Genomic DNA, 14,735 nt, shown 5'->3' on the forward strand with positions numbered 1-14,735 from the left:
CTTATGAGAGTTTGGAGTTGGGATAGTCTTTTTGGGGCTCTAATTTTGACCTGAGGAAACACAAACTGGATCTGGTGCTTGGAGAAACAGAAGTTATTTTGTAGAAAGAAGAAAAACAAATACGAAGAAGACAACAAGACAGATAGAGAAAGAATACTATCAGTTTTTAGCTTCTGGTTTTTGTGCTGAGGTGGTAATATTCCTGCCTTTTGGTTCTGTGATTCATCCTAAATATTTAGAAAAAAAATTTCCTTTATTAAGCTATTTCAAGTTTATTTACTGGAAAGGTGTCTTAAGTGCTAGGGATGTAGTGAAAAAATAAAGTGAACAAGGTTCCTGCCTCAAAGGAGCTTTACATTTTGCCAGGAGGAAACAGATGACAAATAAGCACATACATGCTGGGTGGTGGTATTAAGTGACCTTACACGATAAGGTACATGCTCTCAGTAAAGATCCCTCTGAGGAATTAACACTTGAGCAAAAATCTGAGAGCAAGCAGTGAAAGTATCAGGAATAAGAGCATTTCAGGCTGAGGGAAGGGCAGATATAATGAGGCCAGGGCACCTGGGTGGCTCAGTTGGTTAAGTGTCCAACTTTGGCTCAGGTCATGGTATCCTGATTCATGAGTTCAAGCCCCGCATTGGGCTCCGTCCTTACAGTACAGAGCATGCTTTGGATCCTATCCTCTGTCTCCATGCCACTACCTCAAAACTAAAATTAAAAAAAAAAAAAAAATACACTGAGGCTAGATCCTACTGTGTTCAAAGGACATCAAGAAATCTTTAGGTGGCTGGAGCATAAGTGAGGGGATGGTGTGATTGATAAGGTCAGAGACAAGTGTGTAAGAGGTTGTTGTGTGGGGCTCTGTAGGTTAATGTAAAGAGTTAGGTTTTCTTCAGAATAGGAATGGGAAACCATTGTAAGATTTAAAGCAGAAGAGAGACTGTTTTATTTAAGTTTATTTATTTTGATTTTTTTAAAAGTTTATTTTGAGAGAGAATAGGGGAGGGGCAGAGAGAGGACGATCCCTCTCATGATGTGGGGCTTGAACTCCTGAACCGTGAGATTATGACCTGAGTGGAAGATGGATGCTTAACCTGCTGAGCCACCTAGGCAGACTTGTGTTTTCAATGAATCACTTGGTTGCTGTATTTAGAATAGACTGGGGAGTGGTTAACCGCAGTAGAAAGGAGACCAAGTGAGATGGTGGTGGCTTAGACTGAGGTAGTCAAAGTGGAGGTAATCAAAGTTGTTAGATCCTAGGTGTTTTTTTCTGAAGGAAGATGGATTACATATAGGGTGTGCAAGAAACAAGTTAAGGATGACTCCCAGGTTTTTGGTTGAAAGTGTTGGAAGGACTCAATATTCATTTACTGAGACAGGGAAGATCTGGAGGTAGAGTGGGGTTCAACTTTAAAGTATGAACTTTGAGGTGCCTGTTAGACATGTATGTGGGAATTAACTCTTGGTGCCCTCTGAACTATTATAAAGTATTTCTCACTGGACTATATTCTAGTACTAATGTCCATAATTTTAGTCTTTTTTTTTTTTTAATAATGACCTCTAAGTTATTTTGAGAGCGAAATAGCATGCATGCTCTAGCAAAGGAAGGTCAGAAAGAGACGGAGAGAGTCTTAAGAGGCTCTGTGCTGTCAGCTCTGTTATACAAACCTGGGAGATCATGACCTGAACTGAAATCGAGAGTCTGAGCTTAACCAACTGAGCCACCGAGACCCCCCCCCCCCCCAAAAGTAGATTAATATGAAAATGGAGAACTAAATCAGTCTCTCTCACTGTTGTTTGTTTGTTTGTTTGACAGTTGCTTTCACTTGTTAATTTCTGAGGTAAACAAGTTAAAGGATGAGTGAACTGGAACAGTTGAGGCAGGAAGCTGAACAACTTCGGAATCAGATCCAGGTAAGAAAGTTTCTCATTTTGAAATTAACACTTTTATTTATTAGTACCAGCAGTGAATAAAAGTTGTTCATTACTTCATCAGTCTATATATATTAAATTGAGAAGGCTTGAAATGGTCAGTTTGTTTTTGTCATACCTTTGAAGTACTCTATAAAAATGATTCCTGAAAGATCTCTCTGTGGACTTATGGCCTCTGTGTCCCTAAGAAGTTAATATTATGTATGGAATTCCTGCAAACGTCATTCTCTTTTTAGTTACACACCTGGAATCGTAGTTTGATTTTTGGTGCAATACGATGAGGCAGGTATTATCACATTGTAATTGTAATACACTAGAAAAATAGGAATCTCTAAAACATTACGGGAAAAACATTAAAAATTATTAGTGGCGTAATAAAGATATACCTGTCATCTTTCACTCTTGGAAATCAACTCAAAACAGGAGGATCTTAAAAGTTGCATCTTAAAAAATAAAAGACACTTAGGATTTCACACTAAGAGTCAAATGGAGTGACACATCAAGGCTTGAGAAGGCTCTGAGAGAGGGTTTCTGCAAAGTGGGGAGCGCTCCATCAGCACCCGTAATCCTCTTAGGAACAGTGGAAACAGATGTTTCCCTGGACAGAGGAATAACAAGAAAGTAGAGATAAAAGATGGCATGTCTACATTCCTTCATGTTTAGGAAACCTCTTAGTGAGCATGGTGGAGGAAAGAGACTGAATTGTAGCCCAGCGCTGCCTACTTTTTGTAGGGAAAGCAAAGGCTGAATCAGAGATAGGAATGAAGAACTTCAGTACAAATGGGGGAGAATTCCTGAGAACTTGGAACACATGCTTACCCCACCCTGCCGCCCCTGCTCTGAACCTTTTGCAATGGCTGTTTCAGAAGAACTCTTCTAATTTGAAAGCAAAGAGTAAGAAGAAAGGAAGAAGCACAGGATCTATAGAAGGGTATTAACAAGGGGAGGGGAAAGGAGCAGGAAAAACAAGGGTGACTGAAGAATAGGCACAGAGAAAACATTGTTTCTTTTTTTTTATTTTTAAATGTTTTTATTCATTTCTAGGGGGGAGAGAGAGAGAGAGAGAGAGAGAGACCTCGTGAGCAGGGGAGGGTCAGAGAGAGAGGGAGACACAGACTCTGAAATAGGCTCCAGGCTCCGAGCTGGCAGTCAGCACAGAGCCCGACGCGGGGCCCAAACCCACGAACCGCGAGATCATGACCTAAGCGAAAGTCGGACGCTTAACCGACTAAGCCACCCAGGCGCCCCAAGAAAACATTGTTTCTGATTGGATTGAAATTATAACCAAATCTTACTGCCAGGAATTCAAGGCAGAGAATGATTTGGATGTGAATAAGAACTGAGTCTAATAGTTTAGATGTTTGAACAAAGCTGTCCAAACAAAGGAGGGATTTATTTTGCCTATGATGATGAGAGAAAGCTTCATAGAATAATCTCTAAATTAGATGGTGTTGTCAACACCTGAATGGATCCTCAGTGATCTCTACTTTGTATCACTTGCTCTACATGCTGAACAGGACTGACTCATTGGCTGTGCACATGGTCACATGACCAGCCATGTCATTTAAAAAATTCTATTCTCTGTGTATATGAACTTGGCCTTTTTAAATTACATGTAAGTTAGATCAGATGGTATTTGTTTTTGTCTGACTTGTTTCACTTAGCATAATGCCTACAGGGTCCATCCATGTTGTTGGTTGGAAATGGCAAGATCTCTCTCTCTCTCTCTCTTTTCTTTAAGTAGGCTTCAGGCCCAGTGCAGAGCCCAACACAGGGCTTGAACTCCCGACCCGGAGATCAAGAGTCAGATGCTTAACTGATTGAGAGCCTAGGTGCCCTAACATCTTTTTTTTTTTTTTTTTTTTTTAATGGCTGAATACTATTCCTGTGAATGTGTACATACATTTTCTTTACTTACTCCTTTATTGATGGACACTTAAGTTGTTTCCATGTCCTAGCTATTTGAATAATGCTGCAATGAACATAGGTGTGCATATATCTTTTTGAGTTGGTATTTTGGTTTTCCTCTGATAAATACCAGAAGTAGAATTGCTGGATCATATGGTAATTTATTTTTAATCTTTTTGGGGGAAACTCCCTACTGTTTTCCACAGTGGCTGCACAAATGCACATTCCCACCAACTGTGCACAAGAGTTCCCTTTTCTCCACATCCTTGCCAGCACTCATTATCTTTCTGATATCTGCCATTTTAACAGGTGTGAGGTAATGTTCATTGGGGTTTTGATTTGCCTTTCCCTGATCGTTAGTTATGTTGAGCACCTTCTCATGTGTCTTTTGGCCATCTATGTCTTCTCTGGAAAAATGTCTATTCAGGTTCTCTGCCCCCCCCCCCCCTTAATATTATTTATTGTCAAGTTGGGTAACATACTGTGTATACAGTGTGCTCTTGGCTTGGGAGTAGATTCCCATGATTCATCGCTTACATACAACACCCAGNCTCTCTGTTTGAAACTATTTTTTCCCTACCCCATGGTCTTTTGTTAAATTTCTCAAATCCATATATGAGTGAAAACATACCTATATCTGTCTTTGACTTATTTCACTTAGCACAATACCTTCCACTTCCATCCACATTGTTACGAATCTCTGCCCATTTTTTGATCAGATTGTTTTGTTTTTTTTGATGTTGGTTATATCAATTCTTTATATATTTTGGACATTAACCCCTTATGGGAAAAATCATTTGCAAATATCTTCTCTTATTTAGTAGGTTGCCTTCTGTTTTGTTGATGGTTTCCTTTACTGTGCAAAAGCTTCTTACTTTAGTGTAGTTCCAGTAGTTTGTTTTGCTTTTGTTTCCCTTGCCTGAGGAGACCTATTCAAAAATATGTTGCTAGGGGTTTTTTGTTGTTTATTTTTGAGAGAGAGCGAGAGCAGGAGCACGTGGGAGAGGGGCAGAAACAGGGAGACAGAATCCGAAGCAGGCTCACCTCTGAGCTGTCAGCACAGAGCCTAACATGGGGCTCCAACTCAGGGACTGCAAGACCATGACCTGAGCCAAAGTTGGACATTTAACTAATGGAGCCATACAGGCACTCCTGTTTTGTATGTGTAGTTTGTTAGTTTTCAAGGAGTTTTATGGTTTCAGGTCTCATGTTTAGGTCTTTAATCCATTTTGAGTTTATTTTTGTGTGTGGTGTAAAGTGGTCTAGTTTTGTAGCAGGATTCTTGCACATAGTCATGACACCAAGGCTTTTCTTTCCAGGAAGCAACTTTATTCAAGCTGTCATCGCGCAGTAGGGTTCCTAAGAACTGAGCCCCAAACACCATGTGGATTGGTTTTTTATATACTGCTTTGTCTCCCGTATATGGTAACACACAACATGCAGTCTTGATTAACGTGGTCTCATGTTACAAGGTCGTGAGGGATGTCCTCACATACAGGAATAGCAAGGTTGCCTTGAGATGTTTTTTTTTTCCTTCCCTTAGGGAAGGAACCCTACCACAGTTTCATTCTTTGCATGTAAATGTCCAGTTTTCCCACTCCCATTTATTGAAGGACTGTCTCCTCCACCCCCCCCATTGCATCCTTTATTATGGATTGATTGGCCATATAAACATGCATTTATTTCTGGGCACTGTCCTGTTGTATTGATTTGTCTATTGTGTCAGTACCATACTGTTTTGATTTACTATGACTTAGAAGTATGGTTTGAAATTTGGAATTGTGATACCTCCAACTTTGTTCTTTCTCAGATTAGGTATTCAGCTTTGGCTGTTCAGGGTCTTTTGTGGTTGCATACAGATTTTAGGATAATTTGTTCTGGTTCTGTGAAAAATTCTATTGGTGTTTGGGGATTGCATTGAATCTGTAGATTATTTTGGGTAGTATGGACATTTTAACAGTATTCGTTCAATCCATGGGCATAGTATATTTTCCCTTTTTTTAAAAATTGGATTGTTTTGCTTTTGAGTTGTCCAAGTTCTTTGTTTTGGATCTTAACCCCTTATCAGATACAGGATTTACAAATATTCTCTCCCTTCCAGAAGGTTGCTTTTTCATTTTATTGATGGTTTCCTTTACTGTGCAGAAGCTTTTTAGTTCGATACAGATCCACTTGTTTATTTTTGCCTTTTGTTGTCTTTGCTTTGGGCGTCCAATCCAAAAAAATCATTGCGAAGAGAGATGTCAAGGAGCTTACCACCTATATTTTTTTCTAGTAGTTTTATGGTTTCAGGTGTTACATTCAAGTGTTTAATCCATCTTGAGTGTATTTTTGTTGATGGTGTAAGATAGTGGTACAGTTTCATTCTTTTGCTTGTGGCTATCCAGTTTTTCCAACACTGTTGAAGAGACTGTCTTTCCCCTATTGTCATAAATGAATTGACCCTATATGCATGGGTATATTTCTGGTCTTTCTGTTCTGTTAATCTATGTGTTCATTTTTATCACAATTCTGTACTCTTTGGTTACTGTGGCTTTGTAATGTAATTTGAAATCAGAACATGATGCCTCCGGTTTTGTTCTTTTGTCTTACATTTCTTTGACTATTTAGGGTCTTTTGTGGTTTCATACAGATTTTAGGATTATTTGTAATTTTGTGGAAAATGTATCTGTGGAATTTTGATACAGATTGCATTGCATCTGTAGCTTGTTTTCAGTAGTATGGACATTTTAACAATATTCTTTCAATCCATGGGCATAGAATGACTTTCCGTTGATTTGTGTCTTTAGTTTCTTTCATCTTCCCTATTTTCAGTGCACAGGTCTTTTCACTTCCTTGGTTAAATTTATCCCTAGGTATTTTTTTCCTTTTGATGCAATTGTAAATGGGATTGTTCTCTTGATTTCTTCGTGATAGTTAATTATTAGTGTATAGAAATACAATAGATTCTTGTATGTTTTGTGTGTCTTACAGCTTTACTGAATTTATTTCTAATGGTTTATTAATAAGAGTCTTTAGGGTTTCCTATATATAATGTCAAAATAGTGACAGCTTTATTTCTTCCTTTCTGATTTGGATGCCTTTATTCCTTTTTCTTGCCTAATTGCTCTGGCAGAGACTTCCAGTAATGTTGGATTAAAGTGGAAAGTGTAGGCATCCTTGTCTTATTCCTGATGTTAGAGGAAAAGCATCCAGCTTTTCATCATTGAATATGATGTTATCAGCTTGTCCTTTGACCTTTTTTATGTTGAGGTACATTTCCTCTATACTCCCATTGTCGAGAGTTTTTATCATAAATGGATGTTGCATTTTGTCAAATGCCTTTCCTTCATCTATTGAGATGGTCATACAGTTCTTATCTTTCATTTTGTTAATGTACTGTGTCACATTGATGTGTGGATGTTGAGCCATCCTTCTACCCCTAAATACGTCCCACTTGATTATGGTGTGTGATTGTTTCCATGTACTGCTGAATTTGGTTTGCTAATATTTAATTGAGGTTTTACATCTGTGTTCATCAGGGATAGTGACCTGTAATTTTCTTGTGATGTCCTTGTCTGGAATGATTGGCTAGGCACACGGTCACCTGTCGTTCTCACTTCATCCTCATAGCAACTCTGTGAGGTAAATGGTGTTGCTTCATTTTATAGCTGAGGAGACTGATCCTCAGTGAGATTAAATAACTGGCCAAGGTAATATAACTGCTAAGTGGTAGAGCCAGGATTCAGTTGAGGTGTATTGTGATGCCAGAGTCTGTGCCCCAACACCACTGCCGTACTGCCTCCCAACTCTGCGGCCCGGCTGGCATCCCGTTCTACATCCTGTGTTGTAGCCATAGATCTCTGGTGGCCATATTCTGAACGTGCATTGCTCTTTCCCACTTTATCGCCCATTTACAAGCTGTTTCCTTTGCCCAGAATTATGCTATCTTTGCTCCAGTTTTGCTCCTATGACTCCAGGTCATTGAGTCCCTTCATCTGAAAAGACTCCCCAGAGTCCTCCAGTTGGATTTATTCTCCATTTATTGGAAGGCTGCACGGCATGGTGGAAAGTGCATGGGCTTCGCCTTTTAAATCTTCTGTGGCCTTGAGCAAGTTTAACTTCTTTGCCTGGCATCTTTGCTGTAAAGCAAAGGTTAGTGGAGATGATTAAATGAAATGACATGGAAAGAACTTACTAATAAATGGTAGCTCCTTACTTCTGTAGCACTTTGGACTTGTGTTACAGGGCTGATCACAGCCAGCCTTGTTTTAAATAGTTCCTTGTGCACATTTGCCTCTGCTACTTTTACGTGGATGGAGAATTCTGTATCTTTTTTTTTTAAATACAGTTTATTGTCAAGTTAGTTTCCATATAACACCCAGTGCTCATCCCAACAAGTGCCCTCCTCCATGCCCATCACCCATTTCTCCCTCTCCCCCACTTCCCATCAGCTTTCAGTTTGTTCTCAGTATTTAAGAGTTTCTCATGGCTTGCCTCCCCGCCTCTCCTCAACTATTTTTTTTCCCCTTCCCCTCCCCTATGGTCCTCTGTTAAAACTTATGGTATCTGTCTTTCTCTGCCTGACTTATTTCACTTAGCATCATACCCTTGAGTTCCATCCACATTGCTACAAATGGCCAGATTTCATCCTGTCTTATTGCCATGTAGTATTCCATTGTATATATAAACCACATCTTCTTGATCCATTCGTCAGTTGATGGACATTTAGGCTCTTTCCATGATTTGGTTATTTCTGTGCCCCTAGGCATCAGCACTCCTGTATCCCTTGAGTAAATTCCTAGTAGTGCTGTTAGTGGGTCTTAGGGGGAGTTCTATTGTTAATTTTCTAGGAACCTCCGCACTGTTTTCCAGAGGGGCTGCACCAGTTTACATTCCCACCAACAATGTAAGAGGGTGAACGTTTTCTCCACATCCTCGCCAGCATCTGTATTCTCCAGATTTGTTCATTTTAGCCACTCTGACTGGCGTGAGGTGTATGTCAGTATGCTTTTGGTTTGTATTTCCCTGATGATGACTGACATTGAACATGGTTTCATGTGTTTGTTGGCCATCTGCATGTCCTCTTTGGATAAGTGTCTGTTCATGTCTTCTGCCCATTTCTTCACTGGATTATTTGTTTTTTGGGTGTGGAGTTTGGTGAGTTCCTTATAGATTTTGGATACTAGCCCTTTATCTGATAGGTCATTTGCAAATATGTTTTCCCATTCCGTTCATTGCCTATTAGTTTTGTTGATTGTTTCCTTTGCTGTGCAGAAGCTGTTTATCTTGATGAGGTCCCAATAGTTCTTTTTTTTTATTTTTTTTTTATTTTTTTTTTATTTTTTTTTGTTTTTCTTTGTTTTTATTTTTATTTTTATTTATTTTTTTTAATAGTTTATTGTCAAATTAGTTTCCACTCCAATAGTTCNCGCTTGTCGAAGATTAATTGGTCATACATTTTCGGTCCAATTCTGGGCTCTCTATTCTATTCCATTGGTCTGTGTGTCTGTTTTTGTGCCAATATCATACTGTCTTGATGATTACAGCNGAGTTTTCTGTAATTTTCAGCATACAGATCTTTTACATCTTTGGTTAGGTTTATTCCTAGGTATTTTCTGTTTTTTTGTGCAGTTGTGAATGGGATCAGTTACTTGATTTCTTTTTCTGTTGCTTCATTATTGGTGTATAAAAATGCAACCTATTTCTGTACATTAATTTTTGTACCCTGTGACTTTGCTGAATTCATGAATCAGTTCTAACAGACTTTTAGTGGAGTCTGTCAGGTTTTCCATGTAGAGTATCATGTCATCTGCGAAAAGTGAAAGTTTGACTTCTTCTTTGCCAAGTCTGATGCCTTTTATTTCCTTTTGTTGTCTGATGGCTGATGCTAGGACTTCCAGCACTATGTTAAACAACAGTGGTGAGAGTGGACATCCCTGTCGTGATTCTGATCTCAGGGGGAAAGCTCTCAGTTTTTCCCTATTGAGCATGATGTTAGCTGAGGGCTTCTCATAGATGGCTTTTATGATGTTTAAGTAGGTTCCTTCTATCCCGACTTTCTCGAGGGTTTTTATTAAGAAAGGATGTTGTATTTTGTCAAATGCTTTTTATACATCTATTGACAGGATCATAAGGTTCTTTTCTTTTGTTAATGTGATGTATCACATTGATTTTTGCGAATATTGAACCAGCTCTGCAACCCAGGAATGAATCCCACTTGATCATGGTGGATAATTCTTTTTATATGCTGTTGAATTCAAATTGCTAGCGTCTTGTTGAGGATTTTTGCATCCGTGTTCATCAGGGATATTGGCCTGTAATTCTTTTTTTTTTTTTTTTTCTCCTGAGTCTCTGGTTTAGGAATCAAAGTAATGCTGGCTTTGTAGAATGAGTCTGGAAGTTTTCCTTCCATTTCTGTTTTTTGGAACAGCTTGAGAAAAATGGATATTAACTCTTGATTTAAATGTCTGATAGAATTCCCCAGGGAAGCCATCTGGTCCAGGGCTCTGATTTGTTGGGAGATTTTTGATAACTGGAGGATTCTGTGTCTTAATTCCTTTCCTATCTCACCAGCCTCCCAAACACAACTGCATGGGTGCAGGAGCTCCCTGAATCCTCTCCCGTGATTTCAAGTAACCACATGTAGGTAAAGTGCTGTAATCATGACATGTTATATTTAAAGACCCTCCCTTTTGCTTTCCCCCTCACTTCGAGAAATATAATCTAACAGTATACTTAAGTATGGTATAAACACATGACATAATAGAAATGTATGCAATTTTATGCAGTATGATTTATTTTAAATTAAAAAACAGAAGTAGAGAAAACAGAATTTTCCTTTGTAATTGCTACTTGGAATGGGAAAGTTCATCAGAGCAAGTTCTTCTGAATGTGAACAGAATCTTTGCATGATTGGCAAGTAACTGTTATATGTAGATGCTTATATTCCAACATCTTGATTTTTACTGATTTGCACTATTCAGTAATTTTCACATGCAGTTTAATTGTGCTTTTAACATTACAAGCCCTGTAGGAAGGCCAGGGTTTTTGGTTTGTCTGCTGCTACATCTGTGGTGCCCAGAATAGTACCTGACACAGTGTTCAATGGATTTTTTTTTTCTTTTGCTGAATGACTGAATTAAGAAAGATGACCTAAACAAGGATTTTCATAAAGCTTAAAATCAGAGAACCCTCTTTTTAGAATTTAGTCTTCGACTCTACCATTTTTGGAACATGGCTCTGGCCATCACTCTCCTTTCTGGAAATTCTTTTCATTGTCGGAAAAGGACTAAATTATTCCTTGCCAAATGAAGTTTCTCAACCCACAATTTGACTGAGAATGAGAGAATCAAATCATATGTTTGTGTAACTACTTAAGAACATCCTTACATAGAGAGATTCTAAGTGTTATAAATAGGTTGAAAGGGCAGCTGAAAGGATCCTGTGTTCCATCTGGTCTTTGCTGCAAGCAGAGGCAGCATATTCCCCTTGGCCGACTGGAATGAGTTGTCTATTTGGGGCATTTATTCAGCAAGTACTGTGTGCTGCCTCTTTGCATAGGAGTCTGCTAAGCTCAGTAGAGAAAAACAGGATACTACCCTAGTTCTTGAGAGGAAAACATAGTTTCAAACCTAGTAGGAAGAACTGTGCTTTTGATTTCTCCATATATATGAATCCTCTAAATTTATTGGGGGACTCTTTTGAAAACATTTTGTTGCTTAGGAAATGTTATTTTGTTGTATTAATTCCTGTTTCACTATCTTCTTTTTGATGATTTCCTTCAGATTTAAGGTCACTTTGAAAGGCTCTCCTATAATGCTTAAGCATAAACACCTGCTTACATGTAAGGGCCTTGCTATTAATATAAGAATATAGTTGTGACTCCATGTCAGCTATTCCTTATTAACGTAAATTGTTTTGGTTTATCCTGCCTTCATATTGGATATAAAATGTTTTACTTCTAATTGCAAGTATGGTGTATAGTAAGCATTTTAAAGATGTGTTACAGATTTTTAAAAATACTTCTGAAATGACCTGGGTTATGCTATAAATATCCTTCCTCTCACCTCAACTTCTAGATGCCAGAACAAACCAAAAGGGAACCCTGAACTTTTTTGCTGAAGCTTAGTAACAAATATAACTCAGAATACTATGGGCTTATTAAACCAACCTAGTTCATTTTTACTCATGGGGATGCAATTTAAAATCTTTTAATCATAAACCAAAAGTATATTTGCACAATGGACTAGAATTGAGAGTCCTTAAATGAACCCATTTATCTAGGGCCAGTTGATTTTCAGTGAGGATAACAAAGACTATTTGAGAGAGAAAGAATAGTATTTCCAACAGATGGTGCTGGGACAACTGGATATCCACATGCAGAAGAATGAATTTGGACTCCTACCTCAAACCATTTATAAAAATTAACTGAAAATGGTACCTGAATATAAACACTAAAAGTATGAAAATTCTTTGAATTAAGCATAGCTTTTAATCTTTGTGACCTTGGATTAGGCAACAGTTTTTTTTAATATTTTTATTTATTTTTAGAGAGAGAGGGAGGGATGGAGGAGGAGGGGCAGAGAGAGAGAGAGAGGAAGACACAGAATCTGAAGAGGCTCCAGGCTTTGAGCTGTCAGCACAGGGCCTGATGCAGGGCTCAAACCCACAAACAGGGAGATCATGACCTGATCTAAAGTCAGACGTTCAACCAGCTGAGCTACCCAGGCACTCCTGGCAACAGCTGAATATGACCCTGAAAGCCCAAGCAACAGAAGAAATAGATCAATCAGACTTCATCAAAATGAAAAACTTGTATATAAGAACACTAATCAAGAAAATGGAAAGACCGTCTACAGAATGTGAAAATACATTATAGAATACTGTACATATAGTATAGGGTATTATAATGTATTATTTAGGGTAAGGGTCTAGTGTCCAGAATATATATAAAGGACTGCTACAACTCAACAATGAACAACAGTTTAAAAATGGGCAAAGGATTTGAATAGACATTTCTTCAAAGAAGATCTACAAATGGCCAATGAGCACATGTACAGATGCTCACCATTACTAATCATTAAAGAAATGCAAATCAAAACTATAGTTAGATACCATTTCACAACCATGAAAATGGCTGTAGTAATAAAAGAAAGGTAGCAGTGTTGGTGAGGGTGTGAAGAAATTGGAAAGCTCCTAATACATTCCTGGTTGAAATGTAAAATGGTACAGCTGCTGTGATGAAAACAATTTGACAGGGGCGTCTGGGTGGCTGAGTCGGTTAAGCGTCCGACTTCGGCTCAGGTCATGATCTCACGGTTCATGGGTTTAAGCCCCGCGTCGGGTTCTGTGCTGACACTTCAGAGTCTGGAGCCTGTTTTGGATTCTGTGTCTCTTTCTCTGCCCCTCTCCTACTTGTGCTCTGTCTCTCTTTGTCTCAAAAATAAACTATAAAAAAAACAATTTGACATTTGATTAAAAAATTAATCAGAGTTAGCATATCACTTGCTATTCCTAGAAGAATTGAAGACGTGTACACACAACTTGTACGTGAATGTCCACAGCATCATTATTCATTAAAAACCCAAAAATGGAAACAACTTAAATATCCATCAGTTAATGGACATACTGTGGAATATTACTCAGCCATAAAAAGAAATGAAGTACTGATGCACCACAATATAGAGGGACCCTGAAAACCTGCATGAAGTGAAAGAAGCCAGACAAAAGGTCCTATTCTAGGATTTTGTTTATATGAAATGTCCAGAATAGGCAATCCATAGAGGTAGAAAGTAAACTAGTGATTACCAAGGGATGAAGAAATTGGGAAGTATAGGGTTTTTTTGTTTGTTTTAATGATAAATGTTCTGGAATTGGTGGTGGCAGTTGCACAACATTGTGAATGTACCAACCACTGAATTTTAAATAAAGATTATGTGGTAATCTTTATTTAAGTCTAAGGTATATTTCTAAGTCTACATTTTCAATGAAAATAGTATTTTAAGTCCTATCCAGAGATTTGTGTTTAAAAGTATTATAATCCTCTTTCTTCAGGATGCCAGGAAAGCATGTAATGATGCAACACTTATTCAGGTAAATTTATTTTTTCTTCATCTTGGTAATTCACATGAAGTAGCTTAACACTGGTGCATATGACATGTAGATGGTTTTATTAGTATTGAGAAAAATGAGATCTCTATTTAAAAATACTGTAACTTGTCAGATGCTGTACATATGCGTTTTAAAGTATACTTGTTAAAATAGAAGCCTGTGGAAAAACAAATACTACAAAACATGTAGATTCATATGTATTTTTTTAGGTTAGCTTCTGATTCTTTTTGATATGTCCTGGTTAACTATTTTTTTCTTACATAAACTCTTAACAAAGGTTTCATTAGCTTAACTAATACTGATAATTTGTATTAAGGAAATATGTGCTAAAGCTTGCTTTCTTATAGACAGTTAAAATTATACATGTTTTATTTGATCATCTCTTCGATTTTTATTTGTGGCTGGTGTTTTTACTAAAGTAAGTAAAAACATTTTAAAAGTTGATAGTCTGTAGTAGATATTCTCACAGGAAGGTGTGCAAATCGGATAATTTTAAATCCTACTTTTTCTTCAATTTACTGATCCTATAATCTATAATCTATAATGACTCTGGAATTATTTAAACTACCTTTAGTTGCTATCAGTTTGTTTTATGTCTTATGCCTGTTGTTTCTACTTTATTTTCTGAGCTATGTCTAAGGTAGAAAATAACATTCTTGATGCTTTCTAAAGATCACATCCAATATGGATTCCGTGGGTCGAATACAGATGCGAACAAGACGTACGCTGAGGGGTCACCTGGCTAAAATCTATGCGATGCATTGGGGATATGATTCAAGGTTTGTATCTTCCATCATCCA

At 37.9% G+C, this 14,735-nt stretch overlaps 1 protein-coding gene across 1 annotated transcript in view; it reads left to right on the forward strand.

Moving 5' to 3' along the window:
- Nucleotides 1-1,822: 1,822 nt before the first annotated feature.
- GNB4 (G protein subunit beta 4) overlaps nt 1,823-14,735 on the forward strand; it is a 33,012-nt gene continuing 20,099 nt past the window's right edge. The window contains exons 1-3 of the mRNA XM_077770579.1: nt 1,823-1,917; nt 13,879-13,917; nt 14,608-14,714. Coding sequence (XP_077626705.1) covers nt 1,861-1,917; nt 13,879-13,917; nt 14,608-14,714 — 203 coding nt within the window. The 5' untranslated portion in view covers nt 1,823-1,860. The remainder of the gene's footprint in view (nt 1,918-13,878; nt 13,918-14,607; nt 14,715-14,735) is intronic.

Source organism: Crocuta crocuta, unplaced genomic scaffold (assembly GCF_008692635.1).
Source record: "Crocuta crocuta isolate KB4526 unplaced genomic scaffold, BGI_CrCroc_1.0 scaffold256, whole genome shotgun sequence".
Classification (NCBI taxonomy): Eukaryota; Metazoa; Chordata; class Mammalia; order Carnivora; family Hyaenidae; genus Crocuta; species Crocuta crocuta.